Genomic DNA, 24,514 nt, shown 5'->3' with positions numbered 1-24,514 from the left:
TTTATAATGTTCAATGAATAATATTTTATCAAAATATATTCGTTTGCGCGTATATACTTATATCCTAATAAAAATTTTGTATTTGTAATATATAACTTAAACGTTCTTAAAAAATAAAGTAAACAAAAATTAAACAAAAAAAATAAAATAAAGTCGTTGATGTAAACAAAAATAGAATACAAAAAAATTATTGTTTCTGATGAAATACAGAATCATTTGATAGCTCACTCAATATTATTGCCTATCACATTGTATATGAATAAGCTGAGAAGTCAATATGTATATGCATATGCAAGAACACTAAAAAATATGACTTGAGAAACTGTGATTTAATGTTCATAAACAAATATATTTGACACTGTATAATACAACTAATGTGCCCACATTTAAAATAAATTAGATTTTAATACAAACAATATAACTACAACTAATGTGACGCAATGAATACACAACATAATGAAAAACCTGTCAAAGTATATAATGTAATACAACAATTTTACAACGATGGATACAAAATACAAAATACAACACATGGAATCAACTAACATAATATATATACATAAAACCAAAATGAAAAGTATGCAGAATAAACTGCTACACAAAAGTTAATCAAAATTATAAGTATGCAGAATTATCTGCTATATACAAGTTAATCAAAATGATAAGTATGCAAAATATACGGCAACATAAAAGTTGATCAAACATAAATTAAGTAGTTTTAAAACAAGAAAAAGAATCTTCAACAAATGCACAACTACTCTATTTCAATTGGAGCAGACCCAACACGAACAGATTGAGGCATGCTATGCCTTGGGGGTGCCTCAGTGTCACTAATGGCTCCGTTGTCTTGCTTTTGCTGAGCATAATTCCAAAGAAGCGCAACATATCTTGACTTTAAAAACATTACGTCAAAGATACCACTTGGATTTCCTTGACCATAAGACAGCCACTCGGCAAAAGCAAGCATATAGATACCGCAATCCCTGCATAAAACATGAGAATAAAAAATTAAAATTCAAACACAAATAAAAATGAAATATTCTGTTTGTATTCTGTACTATATTTATGTTTAATATTAATTTTTTTCTATATTTGTAAGTACTTTATTTCATTATCCATAGTGATTAAATATATGTTGATTGTTTTTGTGTCCAATATATTTTCAGAACAACATAAACAATCACAATGCTGCTCAAGGACCACAACATTTTACAAGTCCAGTTGTATGAGAAAATCAAAATCAGGTAGAGATAACTCATTTTGAAAATAAAGATTATTATTTTTGTATTCTGTTTTTCTTACTATGTTTATGTTTAATTTAAATTTGTATTCTATATGTTGTTAAAACTGTATTTTATTATAACTATTTTTTATTTATATGTTGATTATTTTTGTATCAAATATCTACCTGGATTGAAGGGACTTTTTGATGATGAGAAGACGGAGTGTGATGAAAGCTCAAATGATGGCAGCAAGGAAGTTTTCCAAGTATGTTCATTATAAATTTTGTATTTTTTATATGGTTTACCGGTATTGTTTTTATTCAATCTCCCTTTTTCAAGGATCGTTCAATTTTTGAGAATTCAAATCTGGGAGACATACCAGATATTGTTGGGGGTGCTGATAAACAAGTATGTTGGTTAACTTGACATATTAATATAGTGCAGTTGGGATTATTTTGATTATTGTTTATAATTAATATTTTTATATTTTTAAAGGTTGATTGTGACAATTCCCCTGTTCGTACTCTGATCACTGTAGATGCCAGCTTTAGTTCGTCTAAATCAATAATCCCAAGTGTATGTTTTCTAATTATATAAATTAATTACTTTTTATTGTTATTAGGCTAATTTGCATTTGAATAATATTATTTTTTTATTAACTAAGATACCTCAATCATCATTTGTATTTGACAAACCCAAAAAAATTAGGTTGCTTGTTTTTTAAGGACAACATGATTTTTCAGATCAAGATGACAATGATGAAGAGGATCAGTTCAGATTTACTACCCCTATTCAGTCTATAGTTCCCATGGAAGGGTCACAACAATCACAGTTTGAGATGGATGATTCTCTGATGCCAAGTCTCAGTAACATAAAAAGTATTTGTGTTACTGAGAATACCATTAATGCAGAGCAGAGCATCATCATGCACATTCAAACCACAAGCAATGACAACTCAAATATGCAAAAACAGACTAGCATGGAGAGTCAGAACAAAATAAGTCATGTTCACACACCATTATCTGCGCATAGGATTAGACGTCGAGGCCCTTTCAATACATCCTCATATCTAACTTCGTTCGTCTCATCTGCAGGTATAAAGACATAACAAATTTTAATGTCTTTTAAATCTGATTTATATATTTACTCTAATTTTTGTATATGGTATGTTATTCTTTAATTTAATATTTACAACAGGTACTTCATAGGTGCAACCAATTATTTTTTAACTGAAACACACGTTCATCTTTGATCTTAATTCTGGCAATCGTGATATCATTATATGTGATGCACACCGGTCATGGATTCGCGAAGGTCTTCTTGCAAAACATGAGAACAAGTAAGTATTTAAAACACATACAAATATAAAAAAAAAAAAAAGTGTATCCTGTATTCTCCATTTTTTTAGTATGTGCTATGTTTTTTTTATGTATTCATGATTATTATTTTGAGGTTGTTTTGCATAATCAGTTATTAATCTGAATCGTTTTTTTACTATATTCCAAACATGTTAGTGTATTTTCAATTAATCAACTGATTGAATGCTAATGTACGTTGTATTATAAAATGATTGAAACAACTCATCTATTGTTCGTTAATCTTTTTAAATTATGTATTGTAATAACATTACATATCTTGATTTGTTGTTAGTTATATTACTCTAAATTTTGATGAATATTTTCACAAATACATTAGATATCTATATAATTTCTACGTTTTATCACAAAATTGTATTATTACTATTATGTTGTATTCAATATGAAATTTTAGCAAATTGTATACCTTATAAATTTTGTGTATTGTTTAGACGTCATGATCAGGACCGATACAAGAAGGGTAAAGCACGCATTCCAGAGCCATTTGACTTTGGTGTTGATATTGTAGATAATAAAAATTGGTTCTACAATTTGTACTCAAAAGAACAATAGTTGAATGATTCGTAAGTAATAACTGTACTTATTTAGTGATTCTTCGTTGTTTTATTGTTATCTAATCATTATTTATTTTTTATTGTTTAGCATATCAATGTTATCTTCTATTATTTGTGAAAGAAAGCCAAGTATGATGTTGACAGCAGGAATAAATTCACAAATGTGGATTGTGTGTTTACGTTCAAAATTTCATCAATTTGGAAGAAGTATGAATATTTAGATAGTGACGTCTGTTGCACTGATGAAGAGCATTTTATAGGTGATTACATTAGAGGGTATAAAGTTCATGCCGGCATTCCGTGGCATTTGATGGATCACGTATTTATCCCTGTAAATGTAAAGGAAAAATTTCACTGGGTATTGGTGGTACTCTCTCTTAATGATAGACGTGTATACGCTTATGATTCTTACAGAGCGGCAGGTCATGATGCAGCAATCAGGAAAGAGGTTAACAAGTTGGCTCAAATCATTCCGCTTAAGTTGACTATGTATGATTATTACAACAACAGAGGTTTAGGTAGATCTGTAACTCATTCTCTTCTTGACTAACAGATCTATCTAAACCTCTGTTCTTGTAATAATCGTACATAGTTAATTTAAGCGGAATGATTTGATCCAACTTGGTAACCTCTTTCCTGATTGCTGCATCATGACCTGCCGCTCTGTAAGAATCATAAATGTATACACGTCTATCATTAAGAGAGAGTACCGCCAATACCCAGTGAAATTTTTCCTTTACATTGACAGAGATAAATACGTGATCCATCAAATTCCACGGAATGCCGGCATGAACTTTATACCCTCTAATGTGATCACCAATAAAATGCTCTTCATCAGTGCAGCAGACATCACTATCTAAATCTTCATATTTCTTCCAAATTGATGAAATTTTGGATGTAAACACACAATCCACAGTAGTGTATTTATACCTGCTGTCAACATCATACTTGACTTTCTTTCTCAAATAATAGAAGATAACATTGATATGCTGAACAATAAAAAATAAATAATTATTAGATAACAATAAAACAACGAAGAATCACTATATAATAAGTACAGTTATTACTTACAGAATCATTCAACTATTGTCCTTTTGAGTACAAATTGTAGAACCAATTTTTATTGTCTACAATATCAACACCAAAGTCAAATGGCTCTGGAATGCGTGCTTTACCCTTCTTGTATCGGTCCTGATCATGACGTCTAAACAATACACAAAATTTATAAGGTATACAATTTGCTATAATTTCATATTGAATACAACATAATAGTAATAATACAATGGTGTGATAAAACATAGAAATTATATAGGTATCTAATGTATTTGTGAAAATATTCACCAGAATTTAGATTAATATAACTACCAACAAATCAAGATCTGTAATGTTATTACAATACAAATTTAAAAAAGATTAACGAACAATAGATGAGTTGTTTCAATCACTTTATAATACAACGTACATTACATTCAATCAGTTGATTAATTGAAAATACACTAACATGTTTAGAATACAGTAAAAAAATGATTCAGATTAATAACTGATTATGCAAAAACAACCTCAAAATAATAATCATGAATACATAAAAAAACATAGCATATACTAAAAAAATGGAGAATACATAATACAAGATACAATTTTTTTTATATATTTTTATGTGTTTTAAATACTTGTTCTCATGTTTTGCAAGAAGACCTTCGCGAATCCATGACCGGTGTACGTCCCACATAATGACATCACGATTGTCAGAATTAAGATCAAAGATGAACGGGTGTTTCAGTTCAAAAATAATTGGTTGCACCGATGAAGTAGCTGATGTAAATATTAAATTAAAGAATAACATATCATATACAAAAATTAGAGTATATATATATATATATCAGATTTAAAAGACATTAAAATTTGTTATGTCTTTATACCTGCAGATGAGCCGAACGATGTCAGATATGGGGATGTATTGAAAGGTCCTGGATGTCTAATCCTATGCGCAGGTAATGATGTGTGAACATGACTTATTTTGTTCTAACTCTCCATGCTAGCCTGTTTTTGCATATTTGAGTTGTCATTGCTTGTGGTTTGAATGTGCATGATGATGCTCTGCTCTGCATTAATGGTATTCTCAGTAACACAAATACTTTTTATGTTACTGAGACTTGGCATCAGAGAATCATCCAACTCAAACTGTGATTGTTGTGACCCTTCCATGGGAACTATAGACTGAATAGGGGTAGTAAATCTGAACTGATCCTCTTCATCATTGTCATCTTGATCTGAACAATCATGTTGTCCTTCAAAAACAAGCAACCTTATTTTTTTGGGTTTGTCAAATACAAATGATGGTTGAGGTATCTGTAGTTAATAAAAAAAAATATTCAAATGCAAATTAGCCTAATAACAATAAAAGTAATTAGTTTATATAATTAGAAAATATACACTTGGGATTATTGATTTAGACGAACTAAAACCAGCATCTACAGTGATCAGAGTACGAACAGGGGAATTGTCACAATCAACCTTTAAAAATATAAAAATATTAATTATAAACAATAATCAAAATAATCACAACTACACTACATAATTATGTCGAGTTAACCAACATACTTGTTTATCAGCAGCCCCAACAATATCTAGTATGTCTCCCAGATTTGAATTCTCAAAAATTGAACGATCCTAGAAAAAAGGAGATTGAATAAAAACAATATCGCTAAACCATATAAAATATATAAAATTTATAATGAACATACTTGGAAAACTTCCTTGCTGCCATCATTTGAGCTTTCATCACACTCCGTCTTCTAATCATCAAAAAGTCCCTTCAATGCAGGTAGATATTTGATACAAAAATAGTCAACATATAAATAAAAAATAATTATATTNTTGCTGCCATCATTTGAGCTTTCATCACACTCCGTCTTCTAATCATCAAAAAGTCCCTTCAATGCAGGTAGATATTTGATACAAAAATAGTCAACATATAAATAAAAAATAATTATATTGAAATACAGTATTAACGACATATAAAATACAAATTAAAATTAAACGTAAACGTAGTAAGAAAAACAGAATACAAAAATAATAATCTTTCTTTTCAAAATGAGTTGTCTCTACCTGATTTTGATTTTCTGATACAACTGACCTTGTAAAATGTTGTGGTCCTTGAGCAGCATTGTGATTGTTTCTTTTAATCATAGGCTTTCTTCTGCTTGCTGCTGTGAAATATGAGTTTCACAAAGTAGTCACCTGCAAACACTACATATACCATTAAGAAATTTCTTATAAACATAGCTAGAGAAGCAGTCACAAGTAGGAATAACGAAAATTCAATACTAAACCTTATACCATTAAGAAATAACAAAAACCCAATTCAAATTAACAAGAATTACACAGTATACAAACCTCTAAATTAGCATAGAAGTCACAAAAAATCAGTTTTAACTCATTGAGCTTGAATCTGGAAGAAGTTTAAACCCAAAAAAAAAGCGAGAGAAAGCTTAAATCTGGGAAGAAGAGAATCTGAACCTGGGAAAATCGACTTGAACTCTCACTGCATCAAGCAAGATATATGGTCGGAACCAAAATCAAAAAGGAACTTAGAATTTGCTATGATCTTTCTGTAAAGAAGTGAGACCAACGGGTAACTTTAGAATCTAGGTTTAAGAAAGTGGGTTGAAGTGGAGAATATATTGGGCTCAACTCAAATTAATTTAGAACGAGTTTATTGGGTTGGTTGAAAACTGACCCAAATCTGAATTATGTTGAACACAACCCATTAAAGTATGGGCGGGTTGGGCCGGTTATTAAGTTTGGGCTCAATTTTGACACCCCTAGGCATAACATTTAAACATAAGCACATGTAGAGTTCATTTGTTTGCTTAAAAATAGGATAGCTTTGTGCACTAAGCTCCCGCTATGCACGGGATCCGAAAAAGGGTCGGACCACGAGGGTCTATTGTATGGAGCCTTACCTTGCATTTCTGCAAGAGATTGTTTTCATAGCTCGAACAAGAAACCTCATGGTCAAATGGTAACAACTTAGCTAGTTACGCCAAGGCTCCCCCAGTGATGCGTGAACGTGAATTATCCATTTCTATGCAAACAATGCATTATTGGCAAGTATCTTTTTCTACCTAGATAAAAATTAAAAACCAAGCTGAGGGTGCTGAATTACCTGGCTCATAGACTTCTGGATCAATAGGCCTTAATTTACCATTTGCTTTAATCTTGTTTGCAAGTAATAGCTGCAATTGGCAAAAGCGAGTGAACTATGGATTCATCCATAGCACAGAGATACTTGTGATCATTATGCAAATATTAAATAGAATAATACCAGAGCTCCGGTGGCTGCTGGAATCCCTACTGTAAGAGCCATGGACATGGCGGTTTTCCCGTTCTCCGTCCTTCCCATTGCCAAGAGTGTCGATCTATGAGTTTCAGCATGGTCGTCTGGGTAATCTACTACCACTTCATGGTGTAAGAGCATTATATCTGACACAAGGGATATTAGTGGTAATCCGGCATGTAATAAGTTGGCATAAAAAGTGATTATGAGAACTACCTGCTCTGTTTTGGAGTATGCTAATTTCTCTTCCATGCGCAAACATGTTACTTCAAATGGAGATTTGCAGGATGATGGCATTTCCATAGCTCTTGAAATCCCAAAAAGCTATTTGGATATTAAGTAAGCTCCTTATCATTCAACCAAAACATGTTTCTTATGAATAACAAACAATACTTCACTTTTTATACCAATATATTCCCTTTAAAGAACATACTTGTTCAATGCTTCAAGTGGAACTGATTGAACCTTAAATAGTCGTTTCAACTTACATTATTGTTTTTGCTATATTGACTGCAGTGTCCTTGTGTGTGCAAAGCCCAGGAGCTAATATCCTATCGGTGATGTATTTTTTCATCAATTATTGATTCAGGCAAAATCTTTCCATCGATCCCAAGAAGTCCAAGCAAAAACGCGTTGTGCGTGGGTCTGATCCCATCCTTAAGAATCAGAGTAGATTTTGTACTGAACAATCCTATATTCACAAGTGTCCCCATTATTTGACTAAAACTTGTGGAAAATATCTATTCTTAAGATGTCAACCAAAAATCTGATTATATGAAAACGATCAAGTATATTACTCCCACAATCTTAAAGAATTACACACTTAAGTTGTATTCAAAGTTCAATCTTTTTAAGGACTGAAAATAAATAAATAAATAAAACCATCCCACAAGGTTGCCATTTACAAATATATTCCACATGCTTGACTAAACAAAAGAAGCAGTTGCTCCCATGTGAGTGGTGTCTTACAGACCTAAATAAATAAACAAATAAAAGCTTTTAGACGAGGTAGTGACACAATTCATAAGAATAGGTGTGACTTGCCAAAACCATAAAGCAGATTATTTGAGAAGGGTGGTGTTTCAACTTCTTTTAAACATTATATTTTCCCCTTTGAATGCATTTTATGGATGTAAGAAATATTTAAAAGCCTCTTTCTATTGTCATTATTCCTCAACTAATTTGAGCCATTGGTCAGAACTCGAGTCTCTTTAACCAAGAGCTTTGTATGAAGCCCAGTAAATGTAACTTGCCTTCATAGCTGAGTGTTCCTCGGAAGATGGTTGATGCTTCTTCTGATATAAGTCTTCATACACTAAGGAGTTGCGATTTGGGAGACACTCTAATGCAAAGGCTGGAAAATCAGGAAGACGAAGCTTTGCAGCTGAATCATAAAGCTTCTGACCAGCATTTAATATATTGTTAGTAAAGCAAAAGCACATATATGACTGTTAAATTAGGTCTTGGGCCAACTCACACCACAAAAACCACAAAAGTTAGCTCAAAGGGAGGAGGATTGTCCAGGCCTTATAAAGAGTCCACACATCTCATTAACCACCGATGTTGTATTTTTGTTACTCTTTAACACCCCACCTCACGCCCAGTTCTTAGTATATGGTGCGTGGACAATTTTTATTTTGGAGGCTCATCATCGGGTGAGACGGGTCCTGCTTTGATACCATATTGAAGTGTATGACCATCTCATCTAAAAGCTTAAGCTGTTAGAGAGAGTACACTTTATTATTTGATTATATTCTCAACACACCCCCTCACGTGCGGGCCTAGATTTTTTTCATGGGCCAAGCACGTCCAAATTTATTTTTTTTTTTTGATGAAGTAAGAAGAATGTCATTAATAAAGCATCAAGCAGATGCACAGGTTACAAAAGAAAGAAATATCAGTTCCCAAAAAGGCAAAAAAAGCTATCTAAACAGCTAACAACAGAGATCTATGGAGCTGATAAATTCTAGGTAAGAATTGACACTAAGTACAGGAGAGAGATTAACCCAACCAAAAAGAGTAATCAAACATCTTGCTTTAACGGTAGAGATGGGAGTTGGGGTACCATTAAAACATCTTTTGTTCCTCTCCGTCCATAAGCACCACAAAATACAGGCTGGAACCAACGACCAAATCTGCTTGATGGACTTCTCAACTTTCCAAGAACTCCAACACAGAAAGGCCTCCCTCAATGATCTTGGCATGACCCAAGTGAGTCCAAAAAGTGAGAAGAACATGTTCCATAGGCCTGTTGCAATTGTGCAATGAAGGAACAAGTGATTAATAGATTCTGAGTTGCACAAGCACATGTAGCATCGGTTGGCTATTTGGAATTTCCTCCTCATGAGATTATTCTGAGTCAAGCAAGAGTCTTAGGATTAATTTCCATGGCCATTGATCAATTAAGGTCTTCTTGGAGATTTGTTGAATGTAGCATAAACTGAGTAGGATCTGTCCCTGCTATGTCTCCAGATAAGTTTGTCCCTGCGTTGATTGTTGATTGCACTAGTCTGAATGGTGGCCATAAGGCTAAAAAGCTCTTCCAACTCCCAGTCATTAAGATTTCTCCTTAGGATCAGATTCCACACATTGTCTTTCCTATACTGTGAGATGGTTGAGTCTGGATGAGATGCAATCTGGAAAATGTTTGGAAAAACATTCATTAGAGGAGTGTCCCCTAGCCAAATATCTTTCTAAAACTGAATATGTTCCCCATTTCACACCACAAGTGAGACATCACTGAAGAATATTTCCCACGGTTTCCTTATATCTCTCCAGACCCCCATCCATAAGAGTACCGACTTTATTAGAGCACCAATGACTATCACTACCATACTTTGCTTGGATCGCTTCCTCCCACAAGCAGTCGCCTCTTGATTGTATCTCCAGTGCCACTTTAATAGCATACACTTGTTATGTAAGGCCAGGTCTTTTATCCCCAATCCTCCATATTGTTTTGGCACAGTGACTTTGGCCCATTCAACAAGGTGAATTTCGTGGTCCTTGTTGTTGCCTTCCCAGAGAAAATCTCTCCTAATTTTGTCAAGTCGATGTTTCACCTGAGCTGGCATAAGGAGTAAGGACATAAAATAGGTGGGAATGTTGTCCAATACACTATTGATGAGTGGTAATCTTCCCCCTAGAGAGAGGTATTGTTGTTGCCAGGAGGCTAACCTTCTCTCAAACTTTTCCACAATGACATTCCAAACTTGAGATAATCTATTTATGGCACCCAAAGGCATACCCAAGTAGGTGGTGGGAAAGGAGCCAGTAGGGCAACACATAATATCTGCCATATCTTCCAGATCAGGGGCCTCATTTACAGGGTATATAGTGCTCTTGGATATGTTGATGTGGAGACCTGATAATGCTTCAAAGAGCATAAGGGTGAGACTAAGACATTGCACTTGAGATTTCATAGCTCCACAGAAAACCAAGGTGTCATCAGCAAATAAAAGATGTGAGATCGAGACTGGTGAACCATAATCGTTGCCCACCTCAAAGCCTTCTATACATTGAAGTTGTTTAGCCTTCTCCAACATCCTACTCAAACCCTCCATAGCCAGAATAAAAAGGAAGGGTGATAAGGGGTCCTCATGCCTGTTGCCTCTATCGGGAGAGAAAAAACCCACAAAACTTCTATTCACTAGTACAGAATATTTTATGGTGGAGAAGCTATACTTGATCCACCTAATCCATCTCTCTCCATATCCCATTTGCCTTAGGATTGAAACAAGGAAAGACCAACTCAATTTATCAAACACCTTCTCAATATCAAGTTTAAAAAGCAGACCTGGAGTACCACTTTTCTGCTTCCAATCTAGAACTTCATTGGCAATAAGTGTTGCATCAATGATTTACCTTCCCTGAACAAAACATTCTGAAAACCAGGGACTAGATTCCCAATCACCTTCTTTAGCCTTTCTGAGAGCACTTTGGCCAAAATTTTGTACACACTACCAATAAGACTGATAGGCCTAAAATCCTTAAGTTCTATCGCACCTTTCTTTTTAGGGACAAGTGCAATAAAAGAGGCATTAAAAGGTTTCACCATGTGGCAATTGTTGTGGAAGTGAATGAGTGCACCCAAAATATCTTGCTTGATAATTCCCCAGCACTTCTGATAAAACCCCATAGAGAAGCCATCTGGCCCTAGACTTTTGTCTGGGGCACATGAGTTGATTGCATTCAATATTTCTTCTTCTTCAAAGGTTAGCTCCAAAGCAATCTTCTCTTCAGAAGTCAAACTGCCCAGACCCTCAAAAGAAGCAGTAGGCCTCCATGATTCGTTTTCAGAGTATAACTCTTGGTTGAAGTCAAGAATTACCTCTTTCACCTGCTCTTTTCCTTCAATGAGCTCATTTCCTACCTGCAGTCTGTCAATGTGGTTGTATCTCCTGTGGGAGTTGGCTATTCTATGAAAGCATTTTGTGTTTCTATCCCCCTCATTTAACCCTATTTTGTGTTCCAAATTCTTTTTGATTTGTGGTTGTATCTCCTGTGGGAGTTGGCTATTCTATGTAAGCATTTTGTGTTCCTATCCCCCTCATTTAACCCTATTTTGTGTTCCAAATTCTTTTTGATTTAGATGGCGGTGAGATTCGATCTCAGGACTTTTGTCTTCTCTAATACTTAGGTCTAACTCGCACCCTAAAAGTTAGCTCAAAGGTAGGAGGATTATCCAAGCCTTATAAGGAGTCCACCTATCTCATTAACCACCGATGTGGGACTTTTGCCATTCTTTAACACCCCACCTCACGCCTAGTGCTTAGCATCGGGTACGTGAGCAATTTTGATTTTGGGGGCCAGCATCGGAGACTGGTCCTGCTCTGATACCATGCTAAATTAGGTCTTGGGCCTTACTCACACTCCAAAAGCTAGCTCAAAGGGAGGAGGATCGTCCAAGCCTTCTTTAACAATGACAACCACCATCCATGCCAATGGTCCATGAATGGTGGAGATAACTTAAGAGATGGCAGTTGGAATTTTGGAAAGCTAGTGTGGATTATCATGGGAGATGAAGCTATTAATTTTGGCTACGAGAGACCAAAAACATATAATGAGGCCATAAACTCTTTAAGATTGTCTAAAATGATATACAAAGGCAAGTAGAAGCAGATTCTAAAGTTGTTTTTGACTTTTAAGTACAATATACTTCTTCATGGACAGAAATCAATACAGTTCTTATGCTAAACAACTCACCTTCGACATGGATAATTTCCCCTTGATATTTGTAGGTTGTTGGATTCCACCCAGCTCTTATCTCTCCGTCTCGACTCCAACTAGATATTGTTTCAACACAACAATATTAATAATGAGTAAAATGATTGAGATGTGAAATCAACAGAGTAGGGAGAATACTAAGAAGTAAATGATAACAGAGAGATTATGTCTACTTCACTGTAACCAAAAAAGTAAGATAAAAACTAACTACCACAGAATGGAATGTGGTAAACATCCATGNATCAACAGAGTAGGGAGAATACTAAGAAGTAAATGATAACAGAGAGATTATGTCTACTTCACTGTAACCAAAAAAGTAAGATAAAAACTAACTACCACAGAATGGAATGTGGTAAACATCCACGTGAATATATTACATTCAGTAGGTTAAAGTGGATAATAAATCAAGCGAGTGAACATAAATAATTATCCACTTTATGTGTATGCGGTCTTACCTTGGAAAAAAGGAGAAGTTACTCTCTAGTTAAAAATTTAGTTGACGTTTTAATCGCCAAGGAAAAAGGCAATGTTGAGGAAATTTGGAGAGGCCAGTATATGTGTTTTCATTTGCAATAAGTGCCAATGAAGAAAGCAGAAGAAATACCCGACAGTTTTTTGCGAACGTCTTACCAAGTAGCTAATACAATTGAGCTATTAGGGTCAGTTAACCAACTTTTTCCTCAAAAGAATATAATGAAGATGAATTTTATTATTCAAGCAGATTTTAGCCACATCTTCACAACTCTATTTTTTTCTCAGCATTTCATTACCCACCTATTCAAGGACCGAAGATGTACAATAATACAAGGAAATAAAGTACACATGCTATTAATTTTAGAAAAATGAAAACTATAAGAAGGTAATCATACTTAAACACTACAAGTATGTACCTTATTGAATGATCTTGAAAGATTTAAATGTACCACCATGTCTTGGCAGGTGGCTACACAACCATACACTTGAAAGATTTGTTTTGATGGCTGCTTCAATTGAGTAAGATCCCTGGACTATACATGGAAAATAGATTTCTGTAACACAAAGCTATGAAATTTTTTAACTCAAGCATTTGAAGTACACTAAGTGAAGATTCGGCACGTGGCATGAAGAATCTTATAGATCATTGGCATTTAAGTATCTTGTTGATCCAAAATTGGTAAGAAGAACAAAATCTTGGATGTCACATTAGATAGAATTCACCAACTCTAGAACTGCTAGTGAAACAGTTTCTCCAAGTGAACAGAATTTAAGGTTGTCAAGGGGCCAGGCTGGACCGGTCGGGTCCACCAAAAAATCAACTCGGACTGGCTCATGTGAAGTAATATGGGAACATGAAAGATTAAAAAACTCGATCAAGTGAAGCAATATATCGATTACAGCGTCTTAAATAAATATGTCAATCTTACCATCTCACGTGGCTCTGGAAGTTTTCTTGGATCCACAAATGTATGAGGAAAAAGCTTAAAAATTTCTTGTGCACCACGAGACACTACAAAGGATTTCAAGATTTATCCAAAAGATATACAATGAGAAGTTTTATGGAGCACATTGTGAAATGAGTAGATCAAGGAAATAGGTGAATAGAATATATCTTGAATAGAAGTTGAACTAGAAATGTCAATGAACTGAAATTAGTGAGCCTAAGTTACGGTACACAGTACCATTTCCAAAACCAGTGAAAACAAATACAAGAGAAAAGATTCCCGATGGAAGTCCCTTAGTTGCTATCTGTTCACCAACAGAAATCATTGCAGCCTTAGCCGCAGCCAATGAAGAGTACATGTAAGATGAGCCGAGTGAGAGAAAAGGTGTTGAGTAGCCATGATTGAGATACCCTGATATGCACATCCTTAAATTAAGTATTAGTAAAACACCAAAGGTACTAAGGAAGAAGAAAAGAACATACACGCACACACATTACTGGAGTCCGCAAAAAAGATAAACAGCAGGATCTATGTTCATGCAAAATCCAACAAGAAACTATACATGAAATTCAATAAATCATCTTTTCAAGTTATAAACAAAATGCTTACAGAGTCCCAATCCACGTAGAAAATCAATCATTCCAGCTCTACCAGCAAATTTACCAAATGAAAGTAACCTCTTTCCAGTGTCTTCAACTATAAGCTCATAGTCGAACAGAGATGCCCTTTCAGCTAAGATCTAGATATCCATCAAAAATGTTAATCTTCGAGAAAAAAAAATTACCACGCCTGTTCAGTCAATATTGCTGACTAGAATTAGAGCTACATACCTTATCCAACAAGGGCATATTTTCCTTTTGTGCCTTGTAAGTATGGTAGAAGAAGGCATAGGCCCTATCAGGAAGAATCATCTCCAACTGCAATTCAAGTTAAATAACCATCACCTCAAGAAGTAAATCAAATTTTTCTTTTTTTGTGAAAAATATTTAGCACCTTGGGCTGTTTGATACCCAAGATGAGACCACATTGGAACAAGTCCTCAGATATCTCACATCCAACATCTTCATAGAGAGCATAATGATGAACGCGCTTCGTATATGGCTGCACAATGATAGGTGACACTCCAGTCTTACCCCTGCCACCATGCAGCAGTCTAGCACAGTGTGAAGGAGTCAGAGGAGCCCATCTTTCCCGCTTGTTGGTCACCTCTAAGAGGATACCAACCATTCCATTTCCAAACATTATCAAAGGCCAAGTAGTTCTTGATCAAATTTGGGCAAAGTTAATCTTGGTGACAAAATAAAGACACAATTAAGACGTCAGCAACAACAACATACTCAGTGTAGTCCACACAGTGGAATCTGGGGAACGAAGACCTTACCCCTACCACAAAGGTAGAGAGGATGTTTCTAATAGACCCTTGGGGTAACATAACATATGTGAAAGCATAATAACTCGCGTTGAACAATAAGTACAACAAAATAATATGGTATAATCAAAGTGCAAGAAACACCACATAGTAACAAAAATCGAACGACAAAATACTAAAAAATAGCTAGACAACCCTCTACTACTTGGTAACCTACTAACCTAATCTATGTCCTCCACAACCTCCTATCAAAGACCATGTCCTCGGTGAAGACATTCGCACCAACTGATTTTCAAATAATCACAAACCAACAAATCCAACTTAATCTCCTTTAAGCTACTTCAGTACCAAGATCTGAGCTTAAGATTTATCCTTCTTGAGCATATTCCGGGTCAACCTCTTTGGAATCCTCTGTATCATCTATATCATCTATGGGTATATCTTCACCGAGGTAATCGAAGGAACCTGAGAATGCATTAAAAGTAGGTAAAAGTCAACCAGTTATTTAGATAAACAAAAATAAAAGAACGAAAAGTTATCACTTCAATATACAAGATATCTCTATACTAGAAACACGTCAACTATACTTAATCAAATTGCATAGCATAACCGTTTAAAGTGCGATGATAATGCTGACAAAAGAAAATGTGAGTGAATGCATAATAACACACACAGTTTTCACAGCAGAATATGTAATCGCAGATCTCTGGCAGGCGCAGGTAATGCAATTTTAAACCAACAAAGGAAGTTTATGAAAGGTAATAAACTATGACTCGCCTAAATAGTCATAGAAGTTGTAAAAGGTAAAAGAACGAAGGGTAGAATCTATTACTCTTCAAAGGGATTCCGTATAGAAATTATGCTTGTCATGTACATGGAATATTCCTAAACTAACCAGAGCTTAAGCTTTAGCATTAGTTCATTCTTGCACTAGCTATTTGAATCCTTTGTGAACGTCAAATACATTACTAACTAAACTGTATCTAAGGTGGCTCTATATTATATCAGAGAAAAAAAATTCTGGAGGAGAAGTGAAAATGTTCAATATTTTATGTCAGAGAATCATTTTTCCAGAAGAAAAATGTAGACAACCAAATACTTCAAATGTTAGAACTTCTGGTTTTCTTCTCTCTATGTCATAATAATCAAAGAACAGTACATAAAACTTCAACTAGTGTCAGTTGAATACAGATAGCAGATCATGAATCATAAGGCGAAATAATTTTACGAACAATAGAGGAAGAAAGTTTACATCCTGAAATTAATGGGGCTAGATTTGCAGCAGGCTTCCTTGATTCTAGCATTTTATTGAGAAGATACTCAAGTTCCAGAAACTGTAGAAGAGCTTCTGTCTGAGGGTTTTTATAGAAACCTGTGAAGGAAACGGAAAAGAGAAAGAATCAACATCCACACTGCTATAAAGTATCTTTCAATATACTACTAGATAAGAAAAAGAACTAGTACTACACTAAACAGTACTCATAGACTTCAAAATGGAGATAACAGTGAGCTTCTACTGGACAAATTTTAATCTCACTTGTTGAGTAGTTCAGGACATACACAGTTTTTATTCTAGATGATTATAACAGACTCAGTTGACTCCAGTGAGCAACTTATGACACACAAAAAAAAGTAATTGCATAGATAATGTCCTGGTGTACAGATCATCACCATGGAAGACACCGTCAGCTACAGGTTGAAAAGGTTTGTAGCATGGCGCAGTCTGAACAAATTCAAACGGCTTGGATCCTCTTGTCTGCAGCTTATTTCTTACAAACTGGAGGCACTGTTCTGTGCCGAGATGCACACTACTACAATCAAAATGGAGGGAGTTACGAGTTGATTTCCCTGAAACATGATAAAAAACAGAACTATGAAAAGTACATACTTATAGTTCGCATTCTTGATTGTCAAGGGCAAGACAGCATTATACTTTCTTGTGATAGCCAACCATTCTTCATCAAGTTGAAGTTCATGTGGTCCTGGTCCGGACTCAATTTCAATAACCTATAAAACTCAGTGAGTCACACACATAAATTTAGGCTGGATACATATGCGGCCCCTTAAGACTTTTCCGATTTTTTACATCTAAACACTTAACTAAGATTTGTACCTATTGAACACTTTAACTCCAGTCAAATTGTGTCTATTGATTACTTATTTCACAAGTCTAAACAACTTGAAATGCGTGAAAATCACTTAATGTGACTTGGCAAGTAAAACCAATGACAAAAAGACATGTCAGCAACTATAACAAAAAGCCAAAAGAAAAGTGAGTTGGCCTGAAAAGACTTCTGTAAATCTCCTCTCCAATGAGGTTATTTTCCCGAGAAGCAGAAATAATTCAGATTTGGAGCCTTAAAAATAATTCGGTGAAACAGAGGAAAACAAAATCAGACTAGGGTCACAAAAGCGTTCCTAGATTTGGCAGAATTATATTGAGGAAAAACATAAATTTGGATCTCACCTGACAATATTCCAGTGAAGACCAATAGGTTCCAGATTGGACTTATATGTTGGTTTAAAGAGATAGGAATAGAGAATTCAGATCAACTTTTAGAATTCTTAGGATCATTGTAAGTATTACTCTTTTTGTTCTTTTCTAATTTTCTAACGGTCTCCAGCATATCCTTATATCCTTAATGCCGAAGAATACAATGTTACCAATTCTCAAAAAAATAGATTCCAAATTTGTGGGATTATACAAATCAGTTTAAAGACTTTGAGGGAAGGATTTCGGGTAAAAGGATGAGAAGAATAGTACAAGAGGAAGGAGTCTGATGGCCAGCACTATGGAAGATGTGATTCCACTTGAATCTGAAGAAGGAAGAAATTTAAAAGCATGTATTATTGTTCTAGAACTGAACTCTACTTATTAGCAGTAAGAAAAGAAAGAAGAATTCACAAAAATCATTTGCTGGTGTATTTCTTCTTCTCATGAAACGTACAAGAAGAAAAGTTGGAAAAAGGCCAGAAACCAATTTTCCAGCAGAAATCTATTTTTCCGTCAATCACGCGCTCAAGTTCAGGTGATGACCACGCAACTTGCCATGTCACCAAGAGTGTCTGATAGGCACATTTTGAGATTAGATGCAGTGTTCAATAGGTTATATGCTTAGCTTAGGTATCTAAATGAAAAATTCCGACAAGTTTAAGTATTCGTGTATGTATTCAGCCTTAACTTTATCTGGAACTATAAAAAGATCTTCTTGACTCAGTAAACAGCAAGGTGCAGAGAAAGACCTGCAAAAAGTTTCTACCAGGGAGGCACTTATCAAGAGCAAGAAACTTAGTGGAATGACCATCCTTCTCATGCTGAACTAAAGCAGCAAATTTGCAGTGCAGATGTGCAGAAAACCAGTAAGGCGGCCTCAACTTTCCCAGTAATTCTGCAGCAGGTTTGCTTCCCAGAGTTCCTTCCTGAATCTGAAAGAGTACATATCTGAAATTATCAGAGCATTAAGGGGCCCAAAAAAAAAAGACACAAATATAGTTAGTTCTACACTTCAGAAGACGAATATGACACGAGGGCCAAGAAATTAAAGAAATGATAAACACAATTTCTGTGAACAACTGAACATAACAGATATGTAGATATTTTCTTACTGAAGAAAACTAAATTAACAGAATCAAAGGTTTGGGATCCCAACTTCAGTCTTTTAAGTGCCACATCATGAGAGTATATGCTCCCAACTGTTACAAAGAAAGAAGAATGGTTTGGGACGAATTGGGTTCTGTGAGGGGACTGAAAGAAGGGCCTTGGGATATTACCTCTTGCTCAAAGAAAGGTTTTTGACGAAGAAGAGCTTTCAAGTCCCCACAGGCGGTGATGCCAACAGGCCAGTCATGTGAAAGAAAGATATCAATTGGTTCCTCAATTTGCAAGAGCTTGTGGACATCATACTCGCGAACGTGATATATCGATCGAATATCCTGTTCACTATAAGGTAGCTTCTCATAGTGCCCTGCCCAATATCAGGCAATTATCACATATAGCAGTCATGTAAATCCAATTTCAAATTTATAGAACTTATATTCAGTAACAAATCTAGAGGAGCTAGGTACAGAGAATTAGCCAACCAATAAAACTTGCATTTGACAAAACCTAGAAGTTTGCTAACACATCAACAACAAAAATGTCAATATCCAAATCCAGATAGTATTTGCTGGGACTAACATACCCATATTGTAATGGTGTGATTTATAAATTCCAGAAAGGCCACCAATTCGAATGTTGCCAAACTTTATTACTCCAGCAAATCCAAGGAAGTATATCTGAGGTGCTGCCCATCCTCCATAGTACCTGGAAGCACAAATAGTCATTGTATTAGGAGGCAAGTTGAGCAAACTAGCATATCAGAAGGGATGTATCCTACATTCCATGTTATTCCTCATTCACCATTCCATCTTATAATACCTTTATAATTATAGCTGAAAGAGCATCTATGAACAGAAAAAGAATCTCCTTCTCGTGCTCAAGTTTGCAAGAGAAGAGAACAATCCAGAATGCATCCAACAGAGAAATTTTAAGGAAACCCGGTGAATTATGCCATTGGAGAAATACAACATGACTGGTCATATCAAACCAGCTTTGAACTTCGTGCTCAAGTAAACTAAACAATAACTTGTGAGAAAATGAAATCCTTAATATTCTTCTTCTTTTTTCTAAGTTGCAACACCTCAACGGCTAGTTCCAAAAACAATTCTTTTAATAAATAAAGTAAAAAGTTTATAAGGTCATTTTAGTAATGTTATATGGGAGTGAATACTGGACTTCTAAATTCATGCACATTTCTAAGAGGTGTTGTAGAAATGCCAGAAGTTAAGATGAATGTGACGTCATTTAAAAAATACATCCGACAGAAGGAACAAAGATCATCATGGAGGATAATTCAACAAACGTGGTCATTGAAGGTGTTAAAATAGACCAGTCAGAAGGTGCGATACTATGGTCATTGAAGGTGTTAAAATAGAACAAGATAGACATAAAACAAACGTGGGGAAGTTGTGCAAAAGACCTAAAACTTCTTAGAATTCAGGAGAACATAGTGAAAAACATAACACAATGAAAGGAAAAGATACATAGGTGATACGAACTTCTACTTCAATTCCATTTTATGTTCAACAGTTTAAATGGGCAAAAAGTTTAAGAAATGTGGAAAGAGTTCTGAAACTTGTGGTCTAAAACAAGCCATAGATATTTGTGTGACTATAAATCATCTCATTTACGCATATATGGAAAGTTTAAAGTTAAATCGTTTCTAAATATAGAAAGGTAACATTCTTTTTAGGATAGAGCAAAAAGGGAAGTGCACCAACCTTCTTTTTTTATTCGTTTGACGAGGGAAGACCTTAAGTACTAAATTAATGAAATTACACCTATATCGCATCACATAAGTTGGACAAAGGGAGTACTTGGGATTAAGGCTTAGTTGTGTTAGTTTACTTACATTATTTCCAATGATTGCAAGATCTTTCCAGTTGTATTTGAAATTTGTATCACAATAGAAAATATGGGGAACCTTTAGCGCTATAAAATTATTGAGGAAGAATGGATATTGAGGATATGTATAGCCAACCCAAACTAGTTTGGGATTAAAGCATAATTGTTGTTGTAGTAAGTTGTATATCCATAATGGTGGTGTCTCGACCAACATGAACACACCTCAATTATTCTACCAAGTAAGCATTTCCTTAGTTTAAACATTTATTTTAAAGTGATAAATATGCAAATAAATAGATGAAAGCATTTCACGAGTCAAGAGACTAAAGATTTAGGAAGTAAACTGGTTCACCTAAAACAATCAATCACTACACAGCACAAACAAAAGCTCTTCATACAGAGACCGTTAACTCATTTGCGATTCTTTCAAGATGTTTTTCTTCAATTTCCATTAATACTATTGTAAGCACTTGACAGTGAATAGACACTCGAATGTCAAGTAATACAAGAACAACAAAATTTGAACAGTTCATTGCAGAAGACAGCCATCTATCACAGGTCAACTTGATCATTTCAACTACATCAAATGACTATAAGACAGCTGACCAGCCATCTAAATTTCAATATTGAACAACTTTTATTAAGACTATATATCATCACAAACAAGAACACTGATAAAGATTCTTTGGATGTTCAAGATTAAGAGATGAGGTACAGAAATGTATATCAATCATGGTAACACTTTCATGCAATATTGACTGCAGTTATCATATATGGGCACCAACTCACAGTTCCCAAAGGTAATTGGATGCTTCGTGGTTTCCTCCAATAAATATAGTTGGAAACGGTGCTACTTTCTCTCCTGAGTAATACTTCCAGAAAGAGTTCATGCTCCGGAATTTAGGTGGCACGTTTAAGCTTTCCAGATCCTTCTCATTCCTAACAGCCTGTTCGCACAAATAAAATATCTCAATTCGTACTAGTCAAGTCAAGGATTTAAGTGAATGCAATTCAATTACTGCAACATTTCAGCCAATCAGTTAATATGAGAAATCTCTTATCTCAAATTTTATTCTTGGTTGTGGTTTTCTTCAATGTAACCATGAATTAAGAATAATCAAGGAATCCCATATCACTACCAACATCATGAAACATAGAAGATCAAAACACTAAAGAGTTGTATTATAACCATTAAAATAAACACTAAAGAGTTGTATCAAAGAAGAATCATTCAAAATAATGAAGAGTACACTTAAACTGAATCAAAAGGATGAGCCGAAGCCTAATTTTCCAATGAATGGATAACAATTACAAGAATAATTATACATAGAAGCTTCAAAACAACAAAATCCAAGTGCGATCATTATTTCGTCGTATATGTAAAAAAATACGAGCAAAAGTGTGATCTATTATCAACTCATTTGGGAAAATCAAAAAAATAAGTAATGTGTCAAAAGCTAACAAGGAACAAGTGGATTTACCTGAAAGTCGCCGCAGCATAAAAGGAGATCAATCTTTATATTTTGAACTTCTTGCAAATGCAATAAGGTGGAATAAACATTATCCAAGTCTCCGTGCATACACCCTTCTACAGCTATCCTCATCTGCATTTAAGTAACCAAAAATTCCATTAGAGCAACTCCAAATTCATATATAGATATTCTAAACAACAAAAAGTAAGGGTTGTCTCATCATTACTGAGATTACTCAGCCAATCAGTGAAATAAACTAAACAAATATATATATATATATTATAATTTTTGGAACCCCAAATCTAAAAAATTGAAAGACCTAAATATAGAGTAACCCTTCTTTTAAATAAGTATTGTTTAATAATATATATCTATATTTATCTATTCTATATTCTATAAAAGTGGGAACCTCAAATTAGATGCCATTTTTATTTAAATAAGTATTATTTAATAATCATATTAAAGTAAGATAAATGTTTAAATTTTGATATGGGCATTAAACATATTCCTTTGTTCTCTTGTGCTATTTGTGGCATCATATAATTCCTTCCTACATTCCGAACGATGTAGTTGTTTGATATATTAGAAAATTTACCTAGCCGTCTTCTTGCACCATGCTATTAGAACTTTGTGCAACATGAAAGTGTTGAAACTATTTTTCCTGTTTTTATATGAAGCATTCACTTATTTAGTTATCCATGAAAAAGGTTAGATGATACATATTGATGTTCTTATGAGTGCAATTGTGAAGCGACTTTTGGTTTCTTGAAAACATGACTTTTGAGTTTTCTTAATGTAGATTGATGTTAAGAAGAATATCTTTTCACAATTCATTGGCTGTTGTAGACAAGAACTTCCGTATAAGAATGTGACCTTTCATTACAAGTTGATTTTTTAATATAATTGTCAATCAAGTTAAGCAAAAGATAATGTAGCTATTGCCACCTGATAAAGGGATAAAGGGACACAATTTATGATAAAATAGAGCTAAATACTTCTATTCCTTGAAATTAAATGAGAAGATGGCAGCAAGCAAAACCAAAACAATACTATAGACTTCAACACAATTTCCATACATGAGCATGCATTCAAAATAAGCAGACAACACTAGTTTTGGTATAAATAACGATCCTAGCAAGCATCTAAACAGATTAAGGCATGGAATGAATAAGTAACCTTATCAGCTGCAACCAGATTAAGCAGGAAGCTATAACAAACTTAAATTGCTAGTTGAAAACTTGATATAACATGAACAACATTTCAGCCAGACCAAAGCAAAGATTCAATACATTACTTCATGATATTAGGCTAACATTAGTGACAGTGTAAAATAGTGAATTAATACAACAGATAAAACAGCGCAAACTACAATTACATCCTCCCTGTACCAACAAAAACGAAAACACACATTGAAGAAATCAAGTCGCACAGCCTAATAGAGATTAAGACACGTGTCGCCATTATACAAAATATAATAGAAAAAAAAAACTCTAGGGCAAGCTCTGTATAAAAATTAAGACTAAGCATTTAAGAAGAGTCAGGTAGGAGATTAAGAAATAATGTAATCAATAACACACAGTAACAACACAATAGAATAAGCAGGAACTTACCTTTTCCGGAGCAGCAAAGTGGGACGAACGAATTGAAGAGCAATGACTTCACCTCAAGCGGAGCTTCACCGGATTCCGACGAGCAGAAAAACAACAAACAAAACGTTCAACTATAATTTTAGGAATTCAGATAGATTTGATTTCTTTGAGTTGCAAAATTGTGTTCTTAAGAGTATACCCCCAAAAGCTGCGTTTTCAAAACAAAAAATCCCCCCTTAACAGTGAGATGGCTTCGTAAGGGAAAATTGTATGTTGTATTTGGGCGTTGTATGTTGTACTGTTGGGTGAATTGGTGGGCTTTTTTTTGGTGTTGGCTCTATGAGATAAATTTCGGACATGAGCGAATTACAGAAATAACATAGCAAAATTACAATTTATTTATTTTTTAAATTTATGATTATCGAAATTACTTAAATGAGTACAATAATATAAGTGTTGATATATTAAAAAGAGGATTGGATATTTTAATGGTCAAAAAAATAAA

At 34.4% G+C, this 24,514-nt stretch overlaps 1 protein-coding gene and 1 pseudogene across 2 annotated transcripts; both read right to left on the bottom strand.

Moving 5' to 3' along the window:
- Positions 1-611: 611 nt before the first annotated feature.
- Positions 612-15,863, bottom strand: LOC107024813 (annotated as a pseudogene).
- Positions 15,573-24,353, bottom strand: LOC107024069 (lariat debranching enzyme). 2 transcript variants are annotated; one of them, XM_015224957.2, is made up of 10 exons: positions 24,031-24,353; positions 22,430-22,552; positions 21,738-21,895; positions 19,687-19,808; positions 19,277-19,470; positions 18,749-18,931; positions 17,394-17,512; positions 17,177-17,313; positions 16,758-16,877; positions 15,573-15,970 (listed from the first exon to the last, which is right to left on the bottom strand). In XM_015224957.2, exons 2-10 carry the CDS (start codon positions 22,550-22,552, stop codon positions 15,873-15,875), a joined length of 1,254 nt encoding a protein of 417 aa, XP_015080443.1. In that variant the 5' UTR covers positions 24,031-24,353; the 3' UTR covers positions 15,573-15,872. The 2 variants fall into 2 exon arrangements, with proteins under 2 accessions (XP_015080443.1, XP_015080442.1); XM_015224956.2 differs by having other exon boundaries at positions 17,177-17,316; positions 24,031-24,352.
- Positions 24,354-24,514: the final 161 nt, after the last annotated feature.

Source organism: Solanum pennellii, chromosome 7 (assembly GCF_001406875.1).
Source record: "Solanum pennellii chromosome 7, SPENNV200".
NCBI classification, from domain to species: domain Eukaryota; kingdom Viridiplantae; phylum Streptophyta; class Magnoliopsida; order Solanales; family Solanaceae; genus Solanum; species Solanum pennellii.
The sequence above is the reverse complement of the archived record's forward strand: the minus strand, read 5'-3'. Positions and strand labels throughout refer to the sequence as shown.

Coding starts and splice junctions, on each gene's coding strand:
- LOC107024069 (XM_015224956.2), bottom strand. CDS start 22,552: ATGAGGATAGCTGTAGAAGGGTGTATGCACGGAGACTTGGATAATGTT. Junction 21,896..22,429: donor TATGCTGCGGCGACTTTCAG/GTAAATCCACTT, acceptor TTGTGCGAACAG/GCTGTTAGGAATGAGAAGGA. Junction 19,809..21,737: donor TCCAATTACCTTTGGGAACT/GTGAGTTGGTGC, acceptor TTGTGCTTCCAG/GTACTATGGAGGATGGGCAG.